The sequence below is a fragment of the Ictidomys tridecemlineatus genome, chromosome 10 (assembly GCF_052094955.1).
Source record: "Ictidomys tridecemlineatus isolate mIctTri1 chromosome 10, mIctTri1.hap1, whole genome shotgun sequence".
Classification (NCBI taxonomy): Eukaryota; Metazoa; Chordata; class Mammalia; order Rodentia; family Sciuridae; genus Ictidomys; species Ictidomys tridecemlineatus.
In genome coordinates this window covers 106,208,462-106,234,036 of record NC_135486.1, presented here as the reverse complement: position 1 = coordinate 106,234,036, position 25,575 = coordinate 106,208,462, and the positions used below count along the sequence as shown (strand labels likewise).

Below are 25,575 nucleotides of genomic sequence, written 5' to 3'. Positions count from 1 at the left end.
ACTTGGAGCCACAGGAAGGCTGGTGCACAGAATGAGCTTCCAGACTATCGTTGTGTGGGAAGACAGCCTCCTCACTGCCAGCCTCCAGTGCCCACTATGTCACCCAGCCTGGATCAAACTCCTGGGCTCAGTGCTTCTCCTGCCTTAGCCTCCCAGGTACTGAAACTAGACATACGCCACCACACCCTCCACTTAGAAATTATGGTATGAATCTTAGAAATAAGAAATAATTGAATTAATTGAAAAGGAGAAGGTGGGTCTGGGGCGGGGGGAGAGAGGAGGAATATCCATACTTTGTCATAAACCTTTGTACCTACTGTAGCATGGCACAAATATGGCCCAAGGGTCAGCCCAAGTTACCTAGTTGCAAGAAAGCCCTTTTGTCATTGTTATTACTGAACACATTCTAGAGAAGAGGGAAGACCTCCACCTGGGTGCGCGTGCACACACGCACTCACACACACACATACACACATGTACTTTCACAAACCTTTGTAGATATGATAATTATAGGAAAAATTAAGACTGATTATACTCTTGGTAAATTTGTGAGTTATTTATTTTTTTAGTTGTAGTTGGACATAATACCTTTATTTTATGTATTTATTCTTATGTGGTGCTGAGGGTCTACCCCAGGGCCTCACACTTGCTAGGCAACGCCCTACCACTGAGCTACAACCCCAGCTCCAAATTATGAGTTTTTGAAAACAGTTAACCTGTGTGTTTTTTACTGGTGAGTCGGCCTCGAGCCCCCGCCTTCTTTCTTCCTTTTCTTTCTTCCTTATCTCAGCATTTTGCTTTTATATTTCCCAGCACATATGGATTCAGCAGGCCTAAGCTGCCACCAGCACAGAAGGCAGAAACGTGATCTAAAGATCTATGATGCGTGAGGATGGAAAGATGACAGTGACAAAGTTTGGCCCAAGTCAAAGAACCCCTTGATGCAGCTATAACTGCAGGTGGAAGGTCTTAAGGGGAGCCCTTGCCAGAGTGGTGGGGGTGGGGGTACCGACCCATGTTTAGAATTTGTACAAAGGCTTGCTTCACACGGCCTTCATCCTTCACCCTTCAAAATTTGTTCCAGGGGTGTGACTTAGTGGTAGAGTACCTGCCTAGCATGCATGAAGCTTGGGTTCCATCCCCTATTCTGGGGGGCACTAAGGGGTGGAGTCAGTTGTGAGAGTCAGCATTCAAGAGGAAGACAGGGCCATGAGGGCAAACTCCCTCTGGGCTTCCTTTCAGGTGCAAGCGGGCTGCGGACTGCAGAGTTCTGGTTGCTGTGCACAGGGCTTTGTGTCTGCATCAGCAAAGACAAGCTGTTTCCTTGGGTGGAGAACTTCTGGAAGTCAGAGGATGCTGTGTGATCCCAGGATTCATGTGATAGTAAAACATGGAAATGCTAGAGGGAAAATGGAAAACACAAAGAGGAAATCATAATTTAAATGGCAATGATTGTAGAGGACCCACATAACGATGGTAACACCATGTGACACAATGTTAGGTGATCTTGCTTCTGTGTATTCCTACAATTTCCCAGTGTCCCCTGGCCATGTAGGTTATGCTTAAGGAACCACTGCTGCCATGGTCAGGGGATGGGGGTGACCGTGACTGGAGGCCTCTCCCAGCCCAGCTGCCCAGCCTCCAAGCACTAAGATTTTGACATCATGACCCAGGTCTCCCTCCAACTCTTAGTCATTCACTTCTGTCCCCATTTTCAGTTCTGTCACCCTCTGACTTCTCTGCCACTGATATATGTCTGCAACTTGGAATTCTCCTCACAGAGGAATCTAGGGCAGACTCAGTGGCCTGGAAGAGTGGGCCACATGGACAAGAACTCAGGATGCAGCTCAGTCCTAGGGACAGACTGGCTGGGGCAGATGGGAAGGGCAGGAAGCCCAGGTGCTAGACTAGGCCACTCCATGGCCTCATTATGGATCTGCCCAGGACAGACATTCTAGGCAAAGGTAGATGAGAGTTCCTGTCTCTCTGGAGTGTGGAAGAGGATCACCAGTTCCTGTGCCTGCTGCCCAGACTGCTAATGGGAGTTGGAGGTGGAGGTGGGAAGAACTGGGGGCAGGGATGTGGTTAGAAGAGAAGAGCAGAGGTGGGAGGCCAGGGTGAAGAAAGAGGGGCCAGAGACAGGCAGGGGACCCTTGAGCAGGGCCTGACTCATGGGACTTCCCACTTCACACCCTGGCTGGGTTTCAGGACTCAGGAGGCACGTTGGGGGCAGAGCATGAGAGCAGGCCTACTTATGCTAAGATGCTATTGGAGCAGAGATGCCAAAAAGAGATGGACGAGATGCTGAGAAGCCTTGGGGAGGCATCAGACTAGAGACAGAAAGTTAGGAGTTTGGGGCAAATGGATGATATTTAAAGAGGCTGTAAGAGGAGCAGAGGCACCTGGGGTCAGGGTGTGGACAGGGAAGGAACAGACATAGAATGAACCCTGGAACTTGCCCATGTTTAGCAACTGAGCAGAGAAGATGGAAAAGGAATGGCTCCAAGATGGCTCCCAGCTGAGTTTCCTAGGGGTTTCATCCATGTGAGTAAGGAAACTGTTGCAACCCTGGAGTCGCCTGCATGGCTGCTGCTACTGGAAGCACCTGGCTGCTTTGGGTCCAGGTGTCCCCCAGGGAGAGAAAGTGAGAAGAAGATATCTGTGCAAACTTCCAGGACAGAGGAGGAGCCTTTACAAGTGGAGCCCCCAGTGGCACTGCCCTGAGGGTCTCCCTGCAGGTGGGATCTGCAGAAGCCAGGACACTTTGCAGAAACCTTGTAAGTTCCCAGCATTCCGTGGCTTTTTCCAGTGAGGATGCAACAGCAGCTCTTGCTGACCTGAGGAATGTGTACGTCAGCTCACTGGGAAGCAGAGTCAGATGCATGCTCTAATCGTTAAGTACAATCAGATTGCTTTTTTTCTGTGGAACTCACCACATAGTTGCTTTTATATATATATATATATATATATATATATATATATATATTTTTTTTTTTTATAAGATGAGGTCTATGTTGCCCAGGCTGGCCTCAAATTACTTAACTCATGCCCCCAAAAGGGGATTTTTAAAGTAAAAGGTAGAGAATTAGGATGGAAATGGAGCACCAGGCAATCACTAGTAAGTCCAATATATGTTGAAACCCAGACAGGCATACACCTGTAACCGAAGCTTCTCAGGAGGCTGTGCCAGAAGGATTGCAATTCAAGGCCAGCCAAGGAAACGTAGTGAGACCCTGTTTCAAAATAAATTTAAGGACTGAGGATGTTGCTCTGTGGTAGAGCATCCCTGGCATCAATCTATAGTACTGCCCGTCCTTCCCCCCACAAAAAAATCTTTGAAAACATAAACTCCAAATAAAGACAACAGCCCACCTAACATGGTACAACCACCTTCATATGACCCAAACCACACTGATTCTTTCCCCCAAGGAAATACAAAGCTCCATTATGTATCACTGGGTAATATCATCTGGCTTCTAATTTAATTTAATCCCTTAAATTAAAAAAAAAATGTTGGTATTGGGGATTGAACCCAGGAGCACTTTACCACTGAGCTACATCCCCAAACCCTTTTATGGTTGTTTTTATTTTGAGACAGTTTCTCACTAATTTGCTGAGGCTGGCTTTGCTATCCTCCTGCCTCAGCCTCCCAAGTTGGTAGGATTACAGGTGTGGACCACCCAACACAAATAAATTTTCTTAAATACTGACATGTAAAGTTGGTCAGGTGTGGAACTATATGCTTATAGTTCCATCTATAAGGCTGGAAGGCTGAGTCAGGAGGATTCCTTGAGCCCAGGAATTTCAGGCCAACCTGGACAATATAGTGAAACTCCATCTCAAAAAATAAGTAAATAAATAAAAACAAAGTTAGCCAAGATTAGTACATTTTGTGTTATATGTTTAGGAAATGGGAGAAAGATAAAAATTGATTAAAATATAAAAAATTGATTTATATAAAAATAAGGATGTAAAAATTACAGCCCTCATTTCTGCAACTGGTCACTTGGTCATAGATGACATTTATTATTATATTCTTCCAAAACTAGTCTGTATTCTCTTTGCCCACAGCAAGCATCCCAATGTGGCTGACCTTAACTAGAACTCTAAAAGGGAATTCTGGGAAACATAGCTGGCTTAGGCTACTCAACTGGCCTTCCCTTTATAATGAAACAGTTTCTATTTTAAACGTATCTATTAAGAACAATATCACTAGGCATGGTAGTGAACATCTGTAATCCCAGTAACTTGGGAGGCTGAGGCAGAAGGATCAAGACTTCAAAGCCAGCCTCAGCAACTTAGTAAGTTCCTAAGCAATTTAGCAAGACCCTGACTCAAAATAAAAAATTAAACAAGGCTGGGGATGTGACTGAGTGGTTAAGTTCCCCTGGGTTCAATCCCTGCCCCCAATCAATCAATCATTCAATAACAGTATTAATCATTTAAGAAAAATAAGTCAGCAGTCACAAAGATGGATATAATACAAATAATATGCAAATGAGCAAAATATAGGAAATACCAACAGGATTGAACACCCCCCTTTGGCTTGAAAATCATGTGCTACCACAAAACCTAGCCCCTGCTTAGCTCACCTCTTCATTCTGTTCCCTCTCTCCCAGAGACCACCTTCCAGCTGTCCAGAAACACTGTCCCTAACCACTCCATGTCCTTCTCTGAGCCTCGGCACACGTATGACTTCCCTCTCCTCTCCAATCCCTAAGTTCTCACCTGCGAACACCTCTGGCCAGTCTAGATTCTCCCAGGAGGCTCCCTGGCTCCCCACAACCATCAGTTGCTCCATGCCCATGGTTATTTGTCTGTGTCTTTCTCTCCCACTGGGGACTCTTCAGTGAATGCTCGCCACACCTGGAGCCAGCCTGTCTTTCACCTGCAGCAAGCCAGGCTCTTCCTCTCTCTCCTAAGACCAGACTTTGCCCATGTACCCCATTTTAAGTCACATTCTCCAAAAGTAGACCTAAGAAGACAGTTTCTGCAAGCAGTTAATCAAGATAACTCAGCCAGGGAAGGGTAGTAAGAGAAGGGGACACAGAGTAGGAAGGGGGAGAGGCTTGGGCAGTCTTGCCAAGGGAACCTGATCTTGTACCAGAGCAGAAGTAATACCCTCATGTTGTCCCGACCTCAGGCGAGGTAGCTGGCTTTCCCAGGCCCACACTCCAGTTTGTTCAGGCCTACTGCGGGGAGATCTACTCTCAGGCACTTCTGGTGCTGCATGAGGGCAAGAGCTTCAGGTGTTGGCTGCTGGGAGCTGAGCTCCCTGAAGTCAGGCCAGGGGTGGGGGGAACCCACACATCCATCCAGAGGATCCATCCAAAAAGATGTGGGCTGAGAATCAATGTTGGCTCCAGACCACTGTTTGCCTCACATACAACCACTCAATCTCATGTCGATTCCACTCCACATGAGGAACACATATCAAAGAAGGGGCAGTCTGTATGCCCTAGTCCCTGCCGAAGCTGTAGATGGCCCCGAGGCCGTAACCGATACTCCTCATCTGCCCAATAACTTTGTTCTAGATGCTCTGCCTTTGGCACTTCTACTGGGTTTAGGGGACTGGTCTGAGGGGGTGGCTCAGATCGTCACCCTGGTGAGGTCAGGGCCCCTGGTGGAAAGATCTGGGTGTCCCATCCCCTTGATGACCTTTACTTGGGTAAGTGGCTCTAGGTCCATTTGGAAGAGGGCTGAGAAAATCACTGCTATCCATATACACCAAATGCAGTGGAATCATAAAGTCCTTCCTTAAGGTCCTGACTTCTCTGGATCTAAGAAACTGGCTCAGATCTAGAAACTGGGAAAGAGACCAGAGATCATGACTTTCCTTTAGGGAAACTAACAGTGGCCTTCAAGGGCACCACTTGACCTTTTTGTGGGGGATATATATAGCAATACCCTAGTTGACTGATGGTTTCTCCACCCCCTGGGAACACCATGGTCACTACTCACCACCACAGACACCTCCGTTGCATCTGAGCCTTCTGGTTGCCATTCCAACCTTACTTCCCACTTCATCAGTCATGTCCATCTTTCCCCTGGTGGTTAAGCACTACTAGCTGGCCCCCTGCTAGCCCAAGATTCTGCTATACCCACTGACATGAGGGAGTCCAGCTCCATGACTGCACCTCCAGTGTCAGCCCTGATCTATCTACAGGAAACAGCCCCTGCTGAGCTTCCTGGTGAGGCCAGTGCCTCTCCCCTGCACATTCCTTTGCTCCTTCATGAGGGGAGTATCCATTAGGGCATGCTTTCTTGGTTCCTGCAGGTATATAACAGCCAGATCTTACAGCTCCCTTGGTGAATAATTTTATCTCTCCCTCTACAGAATTGGTCCTCCCCAAGCCAGACCACACTAGAGCTAGAAACCCCGTTATAGGTCTCATCGCCAGGAAGAGAAGTGGGGCAGGCCTTAAGGAACGCAAGCATCACCCTGAAAGGCATCTACCTCAATGAGACCTCTGCAAGGTCTTCAGACAAGGCAAGGGACACAAATGCAAAGGAAAATGGCCACATCTGCAGGCCCATTGGGTTGGGGGAATTGCAGGACTCACTGACTTCAAACACATGACCTGGGGCTCATCAATCCAAGCTAAAGGAACCCACTCTTTCTATATCAGGGCCCTGATGTGAGTCTGGTCCAGCCCTCTGTGAAGTTTCTCTGCTCTTGCAACCTCTTGCAATAGGCCCTGTGTCTGGTCTTTAGGAACCTGCCGTTAGCTAAAGGAAATGAGGATTTTTTTCTATTTTATGGAGATGGGGATTGAACCAGGGCCTTGCACATAGGGTTTCTTTAAATATTGCATAGAGGCCTTCTTCATGTCCTTATGTGCCTTTAAATGACATCTGTGGACTCAAACCTCTCATTTCCCTCCATCATGGAATTAACTGTACCCAGCAAAACCTACCAATTCCAGGCTTTGCAATAACAATTTTCCCAATATGGTATCCTTTGATCAGATCCTGCTGGCAAACTTCATGTGAGTCACTCCTCCCTGCCATCCTGACCAGAAGCAGAAGAGCTTGGCTTATCCCCCCATACCATCTTAATGGGCTAAGGGCCCCCAAAGAGAAGGCAATTCAAAGGGATAGCTAGCTTTTCTATATAGATAGAATCAAGGGATTCCAGAAGCCCAAAGGTCATCTTCCCAAAAAAAGAGTTGAGGATGTGTACCGTTGGAGATAAAAGCGGGGAGCCAGTGAGACACAAGAATGACCAAAAACTCTGAGAGCATCTGACTGGTTAAGTCTTAGAATTAAAGACTCTCAGGACTGAGAGGGGACCCCCAGTCTCATGACCCCTCTCCAAGTGGCCATCCAATAGTGAGCTCTCACCATCATCCCAGCACTCCACACGGCAACTGGACTGAATCGATATAAAGCTTGTCCTTACAAAATGCTGAAACTGGCTCTTCCAATGAGGGTTTTACTGAATAGGCCCATTCTCTGGCCAAGGGACACAGGTGGAAGGAAGGGACTGGGGGAGTACTAGGCAAAGAGAATGAATACTAAGTTCCTGCTCTAGAATACCCAGGCAATTTTTCCTTAGAAATGAAGACCTGAGGGGAGACACAAAATCCAGAGGTGAAATCACAAAGACAGGACACTGTGTTTCTTCACTTTATTTTTTATGTTTTGTTTCTCACTTACCAACACATGTGTAAAATGTGGCAGGCTGTGTTAGTAAAGGAGAAGCAGGGAGGGGAGAGAGGGGCAGGAACTAAGCAGCCACGTGGGAAGTCAGGTTGGCCAGGAAGAGCCTCAAGCCCAGAGGTGGCCAGTGACATCCTCCACCAGCTCACCTTCCCATGAGGAATCAGCAATTGCTACTGCTCATACAGCCCCTGCCCTGGACGATTTGGTAAACATGGTAAATAACCTTTCTGTTCTTCCTAATCTTTGTCCCCAACATTCTTCACACATCCTGGGGCCAGAAGGCAAGGTCTGTTCAGGTGCCCCTCCCCTTATCCTGATCCAAGAGATCTCTGCTCCCAGGTCTCAAGGAGTCAACCTCTGGGCAGCATCTGAGCAGCTTGGCTGGGTGGGGCTATCTTGGAGATCTTTCCTGGGGAGGATTCTTCCAGACCTTGGAGAGCCCTCCCAGAATGCGCTCTGTTTCAGCTACAGGCTTCTCTATTCCAGGGAATATTAAAGGGGGCCTCCGGTGGATTGAGAACATTGCAGCAGAGGCCTAGAACCTGCCTCTAACACCTGCTCCAATTCTGGGTTCCCCAGGGAGGAAAGGTTTTACCTTCCACCCAGAGCAAGACTTCCTGGCACTTATTTGCACATTGACCCCATAGACACTGTGACCCTGTGTTTATGAAAACAGGTATTTTCATCAGAATTGTATTCAGCTCAATAGATTTTCATACTGGCAAGTATTTTCAAGGCAAATGCCACTGAGGACAATTCAATGCCTTAATCAGTTTCCTACATAGTGCAGGTAAGTTTATTTTTTCCCTGTTTTTTTCCTCCTTTAAATAATTTTCACCAGGATCCATTATTTTCCGTGTGTGCCTCACCAGATTTATTTTATTCCCTGGTGAGTGTTTGGTCCACGTCAAACATCCTCAATTGTCCTGGGGAGTATTCTCAGGCGGTTCTTGTTTCTACTAAGTTCAATTTTCTTGGGAAAATTTTTGGCAGCCCTCTCGCTCATGGGTTTCCCCAGATGCTGTTTTAGCCACAGTGGCTATTCTCTTGTGGATGATTTCTGGGGGTGGATCTGTGAACCTGGCACTTCTCAGGGAATATGGGGGATGATGGTAGTCTTTTCGTTCCCAAGGATATTCCAGGATGATCCGGGAGATGTTGTACTGGGGTCATGACCACGAACTGGGGTCGAGGTGTCCATCCCACTCCATGTGGGGCTTCTCACCCTCCACTCATGTGGAGGGTGCTTGAAAGAGCACCCTCCCCGCCCTGGATGCCCCGTGCTTCCAGGCTGACCCCTTCCTGCTCCTGGCCCTCTGCCTTCTGTTGCAGAGATGCGCACCCGCATCATGAAGCCTTGTTGGTGGATGCTGTGGCCCCGGAGGCCTGCTGGGCGCGCGATGGGCCAGTAGACGGCGCCGGCCTCGAGGCCCGCAGCAGGCCAAGGCCACGCGAGCGGCCAGCTCCATGCAGCTGGCGCTCGTGGCGGCGAATCTGCACCTTGTGGCGGAAGCGCTCGCCACAGTCCTCGCACACGTAGGGCCGCTCGCCCGAGTGTGTGCGCCGGTGACGCAGCAGATTGGAGGAGACACTGAAGCGCTTGCCGCAGTCGCCACAGGCGTAGGGCCTCTCGCCAGTGTGCGTGCGCTGGTGCTGCACAAGAGCTGAGCTCTCGCTGAAGCGCTTGGAGCAATACGAGCAGGCGTAGGGCTTCTCACCCGTGTGGATGCGCTGGTGTGTCACCAGGTTGGAGTGCTGCGAGAAGCCCTTGCCGCACTCACCACAGCGGTGCGGCCGCTCGCCAGTGTGCGTGGCCTGGTGCCTCACAAGGTCCGTGCTGCGGCTGAAGCCCTTGCCGCACTCTCCGCAGATGGTCGGCCGGTCTCGTGCGCGCCGCCGCCGCCGCTGCCGTGCTGGAGTGAGCGCGGCGCTGCCCGCTGGGCCCGGGATGGCCACCACTGTTGACGTGGCCACTGCGGGCAGCACCATGAGCTCTTGCAGCACCACGTAGCCTGGGGGGGCCACCACAACAGCCGCTGGAGCCCCTGGGACAGTCGCCGTGCTGCTCCCTGCAGCGGGAACCAGCTCCAGCTGCAGTTCAGGCTGCACAGGGGTCAGCTCCAGTTGCACCTCCTGCTGCTGAGTACCCAGCTCCACGGGAGTGAGCTCCAGCTGCACCTCCTGCTGCTCCAGCTGCTCCTGCTCTAACTGCTGCTGCTCCAACTGTTGCTCCAGCTGCTGCAACTGCTCCTGCAGTTTGAGTTGCAGCTGCCGCTGCTCCTCCTGACGCTCCAGTTCCTGCTGCCGCTCTAGCTCCTGCCGCTGCTGCTCCAGCTCCTGCTCTGACCCCAGGTCCACTGGCATGAGCTCCAGTTCCACCTCTTCCTCCTCCTCTGGCTCCAGTGGAGGAGGCTGCTGCTGCTGTAGCTGTTCCTGATGCTGTTGCAATAGCTGTTGCTGTTGCTGCTGCTGTAACTGCTCCTGCTGCTGCAGCAATAGCTGCTGCTGTATCTGTGCCTGCTGCTGCTGCAGGAGCTGCTGCTGTAACTGTGCCTGTTGTTGGTGCTGCAACAACTGTTGTTGTAACTGTTCCTGCTGCTGTAGCAACAGTAGTTGCTGCTGCTGTAGCTGTTCCTGATGCTGTTGGAACTGTTGCTGCTGTAATTGTTCCTGCTGTTGTAACAGTTGCTGCTGTTGTAGCAGTTGCTGCTGCTGTAACTGTTGTTGCTCTTGTACTTGCTGCTGCTGTAACTGTGCCTGTTGCTGCTGTAACAGCTGTTGCTCTTGCACTTGCTGCTGTAACTGTGCCTGTTGCTGCTGCAAAAGCTGTTGTTCTTGCACTTGCTGCTGTAACTGTGCCTGTTGCTGCTGTAAGAGCTGTTGCTCTTGCACTTGCTGCTGTAACTGTGCCTGTTGCTGCTGTAACTGTTGTTGCTCTTGCACTTGCTGCTGTAACTGTTCCTGTTGCTGCGGTAACAGCTGTTGCTCTTGCACTTGCTGCTGTAACTGTTCCTGTTGCTGCTGTAAGAGCTGTTGCTCTTGTACTTGCTGCTGTAACTGTTCCTGTTGCTGCTGTAAGAGCTGTTGCTCTTGTACTTGCTGCTGTAACTGTGCCTGTTGCTGCTGTAACAATAGTTGCTCTTGCACATGCTGTTCCTGTAACAGTGCCTGTTGCTGTTGTAACAGCTGCTGTTCTTGTACTTGTTGCTGTAACTGTTCCTGCTGCTGCTGCAAAAGTTGTTGCTTTTGCACTTCCTGCTGTAACTGTTCCTGCTGCTGTAACTGTTGCTCTTGCACTTGCTCTGGTACCTGTCCCTGTTGTTGTATTACCTGCACTTGTGGTTTCAGTTCTTGGTGTTGCACAGATTGGTGGTTTTCCTGTAGCTCCAGCTGTAGTTGAGGCAGATGCTGTTGCCCATCCTGCTGTTGCTGTTGCTGCTGCTGTTGCATTTCTGGCTGATGTTCTAATAGTTGCTTCTGTGGTTGCTGCTGTTGAGGCTGCTCCTGCTGGGGCTGTTCTTGCAGCTCTGGCTGCTGCTCTAGCTGTTGCAGTAGCAGCTCTTGTTGTCCCGGCTGGGCTTCTTCAGCAATGTTACTGGCCCCTATTGGGGCTGACACTGATGGTTGTTGTGGGCCACTGCGCCCCTCCTGAGCCTCTTCCTCCTCCTGACTCTCACTCCCACCGCTGCCACCTGTAGTGGAAATGGCAGGAAGCTAGGAGAGAAGGATCTATAGGAAGCTCTCTAGTCTAGCCCTCTAGGACCTGCCCATATACAGTCACTCAAGGACACACTAACAAGTTCTCAGCAGGGACCCAAAAATGTTAGATCAATTAATAATAGCAGCATGACAGAAACTGAAATGCCAGGGGTGGGGGATGTCCAAGTGACCATTGGTCACTATACTCTAGACCCCCCCCATCCCTCCTCTGGGCCTCCCTTCACACAAGCTCCATGGTTAGATCTTGGCACCAATATTAGCATGGGTGCCTGGGGCTCCCAACCTCATTCCCTCAGGAGTCCCTTGCACTTCACTGTCCAGTGGAAATCCCAGCAGCCATTCCAACAGCCCAGCTCATGCTCAACTCTGACCTCAGTGACAGTCACATCTTAAATAAATGAAACTTGCCTTCTCTGTAAATAATAAAACATTTCTGTAAAGCTGCCTAGAAGGACTACCACAAGTAGTTTCTAGAAATCACCAAAGTATCAGAGAGACTTTCAGGTTTCAGGTGGGAAGTCCTCGTTTGAGAACCTAATTCTTCCAATTCAACTGTTCAACTTCCTACAGACTCAAAGGCCCTGCATGTTCCCCAGAACCCAGCAGGTGCTTGAAAATTACCTCTCCCGACAGGTTAGGAATTACTCTATTGAGTAACAACAGTTCGGAAATACTCAGGATACAACTAGCTCCATTTGAAGCACCTAAAGACCAAATAGAAAGGAATGGAAAGAACTAAGAGCCCCAAGTCAACACAGAGGCTGGCCAATTAGTTAACTGCTGGGAACCTCAGTTTCTCCTTTTGCAAAAAGAGATATACCCTCAGAGACACAGTGAGAACTGGGATAAATGTAGAGCCCCAGTGTTGTGCGAGGCGCAGAGGAAATCTTGCACATACAGGAGCCACACTGGCTATGTTCTGCCTTAAGCACAATGTCCACATTCAGCTTCTCATTCTGAATATTACTGTTGTGCTATCAGAAAATCCTAATTCTTCTTTATAAGTGTGAGTCAAGGAGCTTTCTCCACCTCAGACTGATTTCAACACGTGTTCTTCCTACAGCATCATATTTTCAATCATGAAATGGAAAGCAATGGTTTGATTGATAAAATTTTACTTTCTGAGGGCTGGGGTTGTAGCTCAGGGGCAGAGCCCTTGCCTTGCATGCGTGAGACCCTGAGTTCAATCCTCAGTACCACATAAAAATAATTTATTTATTTATTTATTTATTTATTTATTTATTTATCATCCATCTACAACTTAAATAAATAAATAAATTTTACTTTCTGGCCACTTTTCCAGGAATATACTGATTTAATAAAAACATAGGATATTTACATATTTTACATTTAATAAAAACAGAGGATATTTGCATATATATAATTCCTTTTAGAAAAATATTTCTAACAACCCTTGCTTAGTATAATAGGTCAATGACAGCCTTTTCCTTAGACACTCACACCAATTGGGGGTTCTCTGATGATGGATGAAGACAGCCATGAAAACCTGTCCCTATAGCAGGACTGAAGTCTCTTAGACACCCCCTTCTCCCACCTCCTCTGGAAGCCACAGATCACACCTCTGTGTGACTCTCCTCCTTTCTAGCTTAGCTACTTAGCCACTGTGACTTCCTAGGGCAGTATTTTTTTCACCTTTAATAGAGACACTTTAGTAAATATGTAGTTACATGTTGCCCGACATGTATAACCTCATAAGATTTTTTGTCAGTTCAATGTATAAGTCAGAAGAGTCCCTGTTTAGTGTACTTGTCCCCATTGTCCCAGGCCCTACTCAGCTCCTTAAAGCACCCAACAGGGTCTCATGAGTATGGCCACCATAGAAGGCTCACCCAGATGGGTCCCAGAGGGAGAGCTCTTGGAAGATTTGGTGAAGCCACATTTTTGCCTCTGAGCATCAGGTAGAGAAAAACATAGGGAAGTAGAGGTCAGGAGAAGTGGACAAGGAGAGAAACCTCAGGGAAGGGAGCGAGCATCTGAGGCACAAGCTGCAGAGGAGGAATGGCTTTCTGCTCCTCAACTCCTTTTGGGAACCAGAGCAGGGTGCAGGGTGGCCCCACACACAGCAGGACAGTGGAGGTCACTGGGCTGCTGGGGCAACTGAGCAGCAGAGTCAGGCCAGCATATAAGTGGGGGTCAGGGCAGAGGCCATCAGTACTTCCAGGATACCCCTCGATAACAAAAGAGCAGCCTGATAGAGATGCCCAAGAAAATTCCAGGACAAACCTGCAGTTGTTATTCAAGGCATGGAAGCTAGCAGGTGTGAAGCAGTGCAGGGGGATGGCTGCCCTGGGGCATCTCTGTACCGGCACACTTGGGCATCTCTGCACCTGCATACCTGGGGCATCTCTGTACCAGCTTACCTGGGGCTCTGTCAGAAGGTCCCTGCTAGGGGCCTCTGCCTCCAGCACTCACCTGAGAGGGCAGCAGGCCCTGGACCCCCATCCTCAAGACAGCGCAGCTCCAACACAAAGGTCTCTGTGGTTGGCCCCACCTCCATCCTGGTGGTCACACCGGGGTCCCCAGGAGCCGGCTGTGCTGAGAAGAAGGAAAGAAGCTGTTCAGATAGGAGGTGGTTGCAGCTCCTGGTCCCTGTTGCTGTGCAGAACAGCTGGCAGGCCAGCTTCTTCTGACTATTATTCACAGGATTCCATCTTCACCTGATCAGGCTGCTCCTAATTGAGACACAACTGTGGGGATTAGCCACTCACAAAGGCTGGGAGCTAGAGCCACAGAAGAAGCATTAGGGGTCGTCTTGGACCATCTAAGTCACGTTCCCTGACCCGCTTCAAACATGGGCCTGTTGGTCTCCAGGGACTCCAGTGTCACAGACTGCTCTGGGAGCTCACCAGCTCTCTGGAAAGGCAGGTGTCCAGAGCACTGTAAGCCATGGCAGGGCGGCCTGCCTGTCTGTGCTCCTCAGAGGTGGCCTCCTTGCAGAGGTGGCCCCACATCCAGGCCTCCCTTCCCCACCCAGATTGCCTCCAGCTCCCTCTGGCCTGTCAAAGTCAGCCCAACCCTCCTAAGAAGGGCGTCTGGGCACCCAGCATGAATTCCCCTGGGCCTCACCTGGTACAGCATTTCCTGCTGGCTGCAGCCTCTGCACTAGGGGAGGTGTGGTCAGCAGAGGCTGCAAGGTGAAGGCCACAGCATTCAGCCGGCTCCTTCCGGAGGCGCCTCCATCCAGAAAGAGCCTGGGAGGCGCCAGCCACCCCGGGGCCTTTCTGGGCACTCGGCAGGGTTTGCGCTGTCAGAGATGCCCAGGTCGCCCTGGGCCAAGACAAGGGGCAGAGTGGAGTTCCCGGGCAGAAGTTAGTGGAGACTCTCGGGCGGGGGCGAGGACAGGAGGCAGAGCCCCGAATTCCGCGCGGGACTCAAGGCTGGCCCTGCGGGACCATCGCGCGCAGCAGGGCCGGGGCCAAAGCCCTAGGTTGGCGCTGCAGGGTGGCGGGGTCTTGGGTTGGCTGGGGACGGGCGACACAGGTCCTGGACGGCCGCCGGCCACAGGTGCCCAGAGCCCGAGGGCGGCCTGGACCGGGCCGCGCTGGCCGGGGCGGGGGGCGGGCGCCACGGCCGGGCCGGGTCCCCGTTCGCTCGCCCGCCCGCCAGTGCGTGCGTCCGTGCGGGCAGCTGGCCGGGCCGGGGCGGGGGCGCGGGGGCCGGCACAGGAAGTCCCCCCGGCATCCGCATCCTGTCCCCCGCCCCTGCCGCCCGCTGCGCCCCCGCGCCCCGGCCCCCGCAGCCGCCGCCGCCGCTGCCGCCGCCGCTCTAGGCCGCCACCAGCTCGGTGGGCTTAACCCTTCCCGGCCCGGCCACTCACCCGGGCGGGGGGATAAGATGCGCGGCCCTGTGTGCGTCCCGGGCCGCCTGGTGCCGAGCGCAGCGCGCGCTGTGCAGCATCCCTGGTGCGCGTATCCGCGCTCCACCGTTGGCCACTGTAGCTGCATGGATGCGGGGAAAGGGGGCTCCCAGCCAGGCCCCTGCTACCCACTGAAGGGCAGGCGTGGCCTCAGGACACCCCTGGCAAGGGTACAAATCATGGCTAATTAGCACTTAATTAGAAGAACTCAGTTAATGAGGAGGTCCCATCCTGGCCCCGGTAGGTCCCCGGAGAGGCAGACCAGGTTCACACTTTGGACCCCTTCTCCTGGACCCTGATTTGGCTAGGACAGGCAGGCAGATAAACAGCTGTAATACAAATGGACCCAATGGACCATCAGGACCACCCTTTGAACTAGCAGAGCTGGCTCATCCTTCTCTGTGTCTTTGCTCCCTTTCTCTAGTCACAAGATCCCTGTAGTCAGGCCCTCATGCCTCTCCCACCCTCTGCCCTCCTCCAGGCGCTTCTCCCCAGCTGTGTTGGGTCATGATCTTTGTGGCTTCTTTTTCTTTTCTGTCATGCCAGGCTGCTTCCTCTGTGGGTTATGGGTCTCCTCACAGGGAGTCCTGACCTGATCATCTCCATATCCCCTCACTTTATTTTCCTGTCCTCAGAACACAGACCTCTCCAATCTAGAGAATTCACTTGAAGATTGTGCTGCTCACATTCTCTAGAAGAACCCAAAGAGCTGGTAACGGAAAGCCTTTCCTGGAGTGGAGTGGGAATGCCTCACTGGAGAGTCAAGGGCTGTCTTGGAGTCATAGTCCTGCCTACCTTCCTGGCTCCCTACTTACAACACTATTGCACATGTGGATTCTTCCCGGTACCCACAGGCATGGGAGTTTGGGGTTTGTCCAGTGGCTCTTGCCTGAAAACCTTGTGCTCACAGCTCCAGAGGACAGAGGCTCACATTGGATTCATTGGGGGAACAAGTGCAGCAATAAGAACCTGGCTTCCAAGGCACAATAACTTGCCTTATGGGGACCTCGTGCAACTAGATAATTTGAGACAGGGTAATACCTGTCAGCCAGAGGTGCAAGCACAAGTGAGTCAACAAGGAGGATGTGGATAAAGGGTGGTTGCACACTTCCCTCCCCTGGGAGGGTCCAGGGTGAGGGAAGGCAGAGCTATCTGCTTCCTCCTCTGCCTAGGAGACTGCAGATTCCCCAGGACCACCCCACTCCTCCTATCTTTAAGCCTCTCCCTCTGCTGGATTCTTTCCAATAGCATTTTCACATCGTCAGGGCTCTCCCATCTTCAATCATGAAACCCCACCTATCTCTTCTCTGACCATTCCTCCTTCTCCTCTGCCCCATCACTCCACCCAGACACCTCCCTGTAACCTCCATGTCTAAATCCCTCATCTTCTCCTGTCTAGAGTTCCTCTAGGCTACACTGACCTTCTACTGGACTGCTGAAAGAAAAACACCTGGTTCTCTCCTCCTCTTGGTTGGTCTACCCCTTCTCTGTGGACTGCGTCCTTCTGAAGGTTCATGTTCACCTCTGCATAATTATAACATGCAGTAAGGGGGTCAGAAGGAAGCAACAACCATTTTCTCTCTGTGAGTATTTCTCCTGTCCATTCCTGAGCACCTGACCCAACAGCCACATTTTTCTTCTTTTTTGTTTCTTTACTTTTTATCAAAGGTGATATACATACCTAGTTGAATAAGTCCAACAATTCTATAAGGCTTTTAGCAACAGCAACATAAACCTCTCCTCCCTTCTGCTTCCATTTCCATTTTTCCTGTGCTTCTGCCGTGTTTTTAAATAACATGCTTATAATGTTATTACTTGATTTTTTTCCATCTTAGACAGTATCCATTAGAAGCTGAAGACAAATCTAAACCACATATCCATGGGCACACTTTCCCTCTCCTCCTGCTGTTGTATAATAAAGAATTTGTTTGTCGTTACCCTCTGTTCTTGGGGATGAGCTTTATGCCAAAGAGGCGACCCCTAGCAGGCCTTTAGGTAACTTCAGGATCAATCACACCAGAAAGACACTCTGTCTTTCATGTTAGAGGTTGAGGTGTTGAGCTGTGTGATATCAACCTGACCCCTGGTGAGAAATTGGGACTGACATTTTACTTTAATCATGTGGCCAATGATTCAATGCATATGCCTAGATAATGAAATCTCCCACCCACACAAACAAAACAAAACAAAACAAAATTCTGGAGGTCAAGATTCCTGGCTGGTGGTCAACAGCAATGTGCCAGAGGGTGAGAATATGGAAGCACTATATTCAGGTCCCTTCCAGACCTTGCCTTATAGGTCACCTCATAGACCATGGCTGGTACTGGTTTATATTCTTTAAAGTAAAACTATAATCATAACATTGTGCTTTTCTGAGTTCTGTGTGTTGCTCTAGTGAATTATTAAACCTGAGTTGGTCATGGGAACTTCCAAATATGCAGCCAGATGGTTAAGAGTGGACTGGGCACTTGCAACTGGTGTCTAAAGTAATAGCAGGCTTGTTGGAATCTTCTACCTAGAGCCACCAGGTAGTGGAACCTCAGTCTGGCTGAGCCTAGAAAACAGAAGAACTCTTAAATAATTACACAGAACACTGAACACAGATGGCTAAAAATATGTTAAAAGGGTTGCAGTACTACCAAGGGGAAGATGAGAATACTGGAAATTAGTATCCCTAGGACAAGAGGAGCAAAGAGGAAAAGTGATACTGTAGGGAGTCACAGAGCTATTCAAGAAATTGCTGTATGTTGGGAGCGGCGGCAGCATGGTTGGAAATGGGAAAATGAAGCAAGAACCTAGAAGCCCACACTCACCAGCCATCACTGAAGGTGCCACCAGAAGCAAGAATTGTCCTAAGTCCCAACCAGACTTCTGATCTCTCAGAATCTAGCCAGGAGTCAGCTAGCCAGGGAGTCCTGGAAATGTAGTTTGCAGTCTTCCAGTCTCCTGCCATATTGAGGAGAGCAGGAAGCCAAATCAAGAGGCAATGGATAAATAACTGGCACATTCAATGAGTCTGTAGAGTAGGGCCATTGGCGGCCCATTTGGAAATGTGGACATTTGGGGGCTAAGCTGCTGAGAATAATGCTGGAGCTACCACTGGTTATCTATTGGGAAGTAGATTTTCCTCCTTCTCCTCCTCCTTTTCCTCCTTCTCCTCCTCCTTTTCCTCCTACTACTCCTTCTTTTCTTCCTACTCTTCCTTCTTCTGATGGGGTCTTGCTGTGTGGCCGGCTGGGGTTGAACCCATCAATCTTCCTGCCTCAGCCCTCTAAGTAGCTGACTTCTTTAGTGCTCTTATTAAGAAAACGAATCTGGTTTTAGGAACCATGTGATGATTAATTTTATGTATCAACTGGATTGGGCCATGGGGTGCCCAGACATCTGGCCAAACATTATTCTAGGAGTGACTTTGAGAGGGTTTCTGGATTAGATTAACAATTTAATCAGAAGATTGAGTAAAATGGATTGTTTCCCCTAATGTGAGTGGGCCTCACCAATCAACTGAAGACCTGAATGGAACAAACAGGCAGAGGAAGAACCTCTCCTGCTGACCAAGCTGAAACATAGTCTTTCATGAACTGAAACTTTTTTGTTTTTTCTTGGTCCTTGAATTTGCCATCTTTCACACTAGAGTTTTGACTCTGCAGGTTCTCAGCCCTCACACTTGAACTATAACTAGACACTGGCTCTTCTGGGTCTCCACTTACCAACCGCAGATCTTGGTATTTCTCAGTCTCCACCATTGTGTGAGCCAATTCTCTGAAGAACACTGTCTGAAAAGTCTATACTCTCCCACTTGACTGGGCACAGATTATTGGCACTTGCATGGCTTGATTTTAGCTTCCAGCATTGCTAAAGGGGGTATTGTGTGCCATTTGACTCCTGTTCTTTAAATGAGAGAAGGAAAACCAGTGGGCCAAGAGGAAGACCCTGAGGGGAAGTGGAATGCAACAGACTCAGATCTGCACCTGGACTGTGGCTATGGGGCTGTGGGAGGCTTACTGGAGGTGACACAGGTTTGTAATATGCTCTGGGGAGAGTGACAGACAGTACTGAGCAGCACTGGCTCTCCTATCTAGTATGTATATCAAATCATGCCCTGGTGGTGACCCAGTGCACAAATTTTGGGTTTGATTCCTCAGACAACTCCCCGGTTTCTGTTCTTGGAGCACCATGTACCTGCAGCACTTTGCTACAGATTGAATTTTGTATTCCTCCAAATTTGTGTGTTGAAATTCTAACTTCCATGGTGATGGCATTAAAAGTTGGATCCTTTGGGAGGTGATTAGCTCATGGGAGCAGAACCCTCTCAAATGGGATTAGTGCCCTTGTAACAGAGGCCCAGAAGGGCCCTCAGTCTCTTTCCACCTTGTGGGGACACAGTAAGAGGATAGTAGTCTATGAATCTGGAAGTGGGCCTTCACCAGACTCAATCTACACACCTTGATCTTGGACTCCCCAGCCTCCAGAACCATGAGAAATAAATTTCTATTGTTTGTTTAAGCTGTCCAATTTCTGGCATTTTTTGGTTTTGGTAGCAGCCACAATGAACTAATACACATTTCATGATTCTAATTTTGCAATCTGATTAGAGTCTGTCTCCCTCACAAGATACCAGATACACAAGTCAAGGAGTACCCAACGAGTGTTTGTTGAATAAATTAATCGGTGAAATCAAATTGTCATGTTACATCTACTAATATAGCAAAAACTACTCATCACAAGAGCCATCTCCTACCCGCAGTCCACAGAGGTGGGACATCTGGCCCACACTAAGCAGACCACCCTCTCCCACCACTACGAATCTGGAGCAGAGATATGTCAGACCAAAAGTTGCTGGGTTGAACTACCCAGTGGAGGCACCTTAAGGAGACAGACCTTTGGGTCCCCAGTGCTGAAAAGACCAGTGTTCTGCAGGTTCCCCCGCTTACTGTGAACTGCCCTTGCACCTTTCCAGAAGACTTATTTTCCTTGCCTAATTCACTCAAGACTTGTTTCTGTTGCTTTCAGAGAATTCTAACACATGCAGAAACTGGTCCTTGAAGGGGCATCTAGGCATAGTCCTTCCAGGAAAATGTGGGATATTTGGTGCTGGTTATTGAGTCAACATGGGGGAGAGGTAAGGAGCTCTCCATGCACATTCTAGAATGGGGAAAGGTGTTCCATTAAACAATCAATTAAGGTATCAATTAGGATCATCTGAGGCTACATGTCCTCTGTGTTGAAGCTCTGGGTCAATTCAAAGGCCATAAGGTATAAGTGTAGGGTGGTTCCATATGATGGTGTTAGTGCCCTCACACACACACACACAAACTCAGTGTTCTTTTGTCCATAATGAGCTGGGTCCTTCCTTGGTTCCTCTGAGAGTTTTCCCCCTGCACATGGTACCCAGGGCTTTACATAGGTGAAAGCACTCTGCCACCGAGCTGACTCCCCAGCCTTTTTTAAAAAGGTTTGACTTTGAGATAGGGTCTCACTAAGCTGCCCAGGCTGGCCTCAAACTTACCTCAGCTTCCTGAAGTGTCTGGGATCAGAGGCATGCACCACTGAGTTCAGCTGCTGTGAGAGCACTTTGAAGTCCTTGCAGCCTCAGGCCAACACATGTGAAAAACCTAGGTCTAAAGTCAAATCCTGGGTCACTGGAAGGGAGCTCCACAGGACTCTATTTTCAAACACTCCCTTAAGACGGTATCACAAACTGGGTGGCTTAAACTATAGAATTTATTGTCTCATAGTTCTGAGGCTAGAAGTATAAAATCAAGGTTTCATCAGGGCTGGTTCCATTGAGGGCTGCAAGAGAGTTCTATGCTTCCCTCTAGTTTCTGGTGATTTTTGTCATCACTTGACTTATGCAGGCGTTGCTCCAGTCTCTGCCTTCATCTTCACCCATTATGTGTGTGTCCAAATTTCCCCTAGTCATATTGGATTAGACCTCACCATAAAGGCTTCATCTGGACCCAAGTAATTGCATGTGCAATGACTCTATTTACAAATAAGGTACTAAGAAGTGAGGATTTCAACAATCTGAGTTTGGGGCTGGGAGAGCATGATTCATCATAGATTCAGAGCCCTGACATAGGCTTCACATTCGTGTTGGGGTGTTAATCAGGAAAGTTGGGGATGCTGACCATGGCACAGTGACTTTGGAAGAAATATAAGAACCAGGAACCAGACATCTTCCAATTCCTCTGAAATACCCAGAAGCCCAAAAACCTACATCCCTGCAAGGGAGAGCTGACTGTTCCCCTCCTGCCACCAAGATGTTCCCTAAAGGAACAGAACTTGTCCTCAGCATAGCCCCAAGGGCCAACTCAGAATCAAGGTAAGGAGAAGAGGAACACTTAGAACTCAGAAGAAATGGCAAGAACATACCAACTTACAGCTCTTAAAAGCTGAGACTGGTTGAAGAAATGTGGAGAAACAGCCCAGGGAGCAGAGTATAAGTTGGGTCAAGCTGACTGCAAGGACCATGTGTTATCGGGAGTCTGTATTTTGTACCCGCTTGCCTGCAGGGCATGGTGCCAGCATTTTTCAGGGAGCGAATGCCAACCTGAACCAAATATGGGTCTGTGCCTGGAACACACTGTTGGTTTGAGATTAAGGAAGAATCCAGAGACTTGGGACTGGAATGCTGGACTGGATGAATCAAAGGCATCTGCCACACCCCATGTCCCTCTTCAACTATTTCCCCCATAAGGGCTGAGGACTTGCCCCCTGATTTGGCAAACAGCTTAGTAATGGAGACATCAGGATCACAGAGAGAACCTTATTCCAGGTGTGGTGGCCTGCAGGTCATTGAAATGCACTTCTTAGTCTGAGTTAGGATGGAAGGATGCCCTGCTGGCTGAAGCCAGGAGATAGCACTAAACCTCCAGGAGTAGAGTGGGAGACAGAAGATGGTAGGCATCATATGGGTGGGAAGGAAATCAGTTCTCAAGGATGGCCTGATCCATGGTGCTTACTGGCTCTTGTTCATAAAACCAGGGGCATCCCCCAAAGAAAACACTTCATGAAGTTTGGGGATACCTGTTGGTGAAGAATGGCTGTTGCAGGTTTGTTCCCTGGAAAGCTGATTTTAGGATGGAGGTTAGCATGCAGGAAACTTATGATGGAGAGGCCTTAAAACCAGCATTTATGAACTGGAAGGGAAAGATAGAAGGAGCACTGGAGAGAGGGGGGCTTTGGACAGTGATGCAGCCACGGTAAAGGGCCTGACTGACCCCATAAGGACCACAGAGGCCAGGATGGTTCTTCAAAGTTGTCATTAGCTAGGACAAGGGGCAGAGAGGGACTTTATATGTCTGTGTCTATCATTAAACTTGGTACCCTGGGAAGGCAAGCTGTCACTCTAAGGCAGTATATAAGAAAGCCAAGACCTGAGGGCTGTCTGCCACAGCCCTGTGATATTGAAGGGATCTCGGGATCCACTGTAGACACTTCCCCAGCAAGGGATTCCTCATCCAGCTCTTGGGCCAAGGCCACCAGAACTTGGGAAAGGGGAGGCAGCTAGTTAGCCACACTAAGCTGAGCAGTCAATACATGCTGTTGAGATAGAGGCATTCAGGGCTCAAGGAGTCTGAGCTGCAGAAATTAGGCTACCTTGACTTTCTCATTGTGATACCAGAAATGAAATTAATTAGCAATCAGCTTTGATTTTATGAGATGGTATCACACACACACACAAAAAAAATCCCAAGCCTTGTGCACAAGGATCTGTAACTGACGGTGTCTCTCAGACAATCCCCAGGCCCAAGGAAAAAGTAAATCACATCTACAGGAGGTTTTCAGAGGAGGTAAGAGGGGACTCACTTTCCTCTCCTGCTAATTATAACTGAAAACTTTGAATACACAAAAAGTAAATGCCTGAAATGCTGGGCAGAATGGGTCATGCCTGTAATTCCAGATACTTGGAATTAAAACAAATAGAACAACAGTATATTCGATGAGGCAGGAGGATCACAAGTTCAAGGCCAGTTCAGCAACTTAATGAGACTCTGTCTCCAAATTAAAAATAAAAAGGGCTGGTAGTGTAGCTTAGTGACCGAGTGCCCCTGGGCAGTACTGGGGGTGGGGAGTAAATGCCTGAAAAATAAGTAATAATGGCAGATTGGAAGAAAAAGCCAAAACATAAAGAAAGCCTGATGGCAGACCCATCTCCTGGCTGTTGGTCTTTTTCTTGGTCTATTGGCCTTGGCCTGGGTGGCTGAAACCAAGAACTGCATAGCAGCAGGGGAAAATAGCAAAACTACAATAGAACCAGGCTTCTGGGGAAAGTGGTCCTTGGAGCAGATGAGTGGGAGAAGAATATCTGCATTTTTCTCCTTTTTTCTCCCCCAGTCTCACCATGAGCCAGTGGTAACTGGCTTGTGGTAGTGGCATGGCACCACCAGTGCTGGGTGTGGTGGTACATGCATGCTAGCCCAGTGACTTGGGAGGCTGAGGCAGGATGATAGCAAATTTGAGGGCAGTCTGGGCAACCCGATGGGGTCCTGTCTCAAAAATTTAAAAAGGGCTGAGAAGGTAGCATAGTGGTAAAGTACTTGCCTGGCATGCACAAGCTCCTGGATATAATCCCCAACACTGCACGAGAGAGAGAGAGAGAGAGAGAGAGAGAGAGAGAGAGAGAGAGAGAGAGAGAGAGAGAGAGAGAGAGATATATGAGATTTTTTCCTAAGGGAACTGAAAACATCTCCACACAAAAACTTATACCCAACTATTCATAAGACCGATATTCATCAAAACCAAAAGGTAGAAATCAACTGATAGATAAATGTGTTATATACATACAATGGGACCCCTTTGGGTTGCCCAGACTGCCGTCAAATTTGTGATCGTCCTGCCTCAGACTCCAAGTCACTTTTATCTACATACAACATTCCATTTATAATATCCTGAAAAGGCAAACCCCATAGACAGAAAGTAGATTGGTGCTTGCCAAAGTCTAGGGGGAATGGGCAGTGAATGCTCGAGGGTTTGGGGTTTCCTCTGGGGATGACAAAGTGTTCTGAAATAACCAGTGGTAATGGTTGCACAACTGCAATATACTAAATACTGAACTGTACGTTTTAAACAGGTCAACTGGGTATGTGAATTATATCTCAATAAAACTGCTACTTTAAAAAAAAACATGCTGTAGAAAACATCCTTGAACATTCTTCTTTGTTTTTGGAATTGCTGAATCATAGGGTCATTTTATTTTTTAATTTCTCAAGAATGGGAAAAACCAATTTACTCTACCACCATGTGATAATTGTTTCCCCACACCTCTAGCTACACTTTCTGCTTTGCTAAAGTTGGCAAGTGAAAAAATGACATGTCACTGTAATTACATTTTCCTGGTTACCATTTATATTTATATAGATAATCTGTTCTTATTTATTGGCCTTTTTAATTTCCTCATCTACTAATTTTCTGTTCACGTCTTTCATTCCTTCTTTCTAAATGCCTTTTTTTTTTTAAATCTCTATTTACTTATTTTTATGTGGTACTGAGGCTCGAACCCAGGGCCTCACACGTGCTAGGCAAGCACTCTACCACTGAGCCACAACCCCAGCCCTCTAAATGCCTTTTGATTAATTTGTAGTTCTTTGTACATTCTGGAGATACACTAATATATTGCAGATTTTCTCATATACCAATTTTCGTTTAGTGTATCAATTTTTAATATATGCAAAACACTTAGCAAGGGCTTTCATTATTAATAAGGAAGAGAGCAAGAACTGGTCAACATGTGAACGGTCAGCTTCTATCCCCATTTCCAGTAGGTTAAGTACTCCTTGCCAGGATGGCCACCAAAGGAACTCTGGCTTTAATTTTTTTTTCCTTTTTATTTTGGCAAGAACCATCTTGCATCCAAGAAGAATGAAGGCACATCTAGCCCCTGGAAACATTTGGTGAGGTTTGCACTACTCAGACTGTCTGGAACAGGGAAGTGACTGAGGGATGATTTTCAACCTTTTCCTGAAACACTTGGTAACAGCAAAATAAGAAGAATGGGCCCAGAGCTGATCATTGTTTCATGGATGTCTCCTCCCAAGAGACAGAAGCAGATACTCTCCTCCAGTTCCTAGTCTAATATCAGATTTACACATAAAGATGAAATATGTTCCATCAGGGATAATGAAATCAAACTCAAAGAAAATGTCCTTTACAGTTCATGGCTCTTTTAAAGCAATGTGAAAACAGATTGCAGATGGGCTTCACCTTGCTGGCTGGTTCCTATGCCCTGGCTGTGGTTGACATCCTAGGGGCCCAGGGAAAGCTGTGAGTTCTTGTCCCTGAGAAGGAACATGTGGCCTCGCCAACCAAGG

The 25,575-nt window shown here is 48.6% G+C and overlaps 1 protein-coding gene and 1 long non-coding RNA gene across 5 annotated transcripts; one reads left to right on the top strand and one right to left on the bottom strand.

Annotated features, from left to right (window-relative positions):
- Window positions 1-7,615: 7,615 nt before the first annotated feature.
- On the bottom strand, window positions 7,616-15,365 carry Znf853 (zinc finger protein 853). 4 transcript variants are annotated; one of them, XM_078023629.1, is made up of 3 exons: window positions 15,224-15,365; window positions 13,819-13,936; window positions 7,616-11,357 (listed from the first exon to the last, which is right to left on the bottom strand). In XM_078023629.1, exons 2-3 carry the CDS (start codon window positions 13,901-13,903, stop codon window positions 9,013-9,015), a joined length of 2,430 nt encoding a protein of 809 aa, XP_077879755.1. In that variant the 5' UTR covers window positions 13,904-13,936; window positions 15,224-15,365; the 3' UTR covers window positions 7,616-9,012. The 4 variants fall into 4 exon arrangements, with proteins under 4 accessions (XP_077879755.1, XP_077879753.1, XP_077879754.1 ...); XM_078023627.1 differs by lacking the exon at window positions 15,224-15,365 and adding an exon at window positions 14,473-14,613; XM_078023628.1 differs by lacking the exon at window positions 15,224-15,365 and adding an exon at window positions 14,473-14,608 and having other exon boundaries at window positions 13,819-13,941.
- LOC144367440 (uncharacterized) lies at window positions 15,144-17,910 on the top strand. The gene is made up of 2 exons (XR_013426801.1): window positions 15,144-16,328; window positions 16,662-17,910. It is a non-coding gene; the product is annotated as an uncharacterized LOC144367440 (long non-coding RNA).
- Window positions 17,911-25,575: the final 7,665 nt, after the last annotated feature.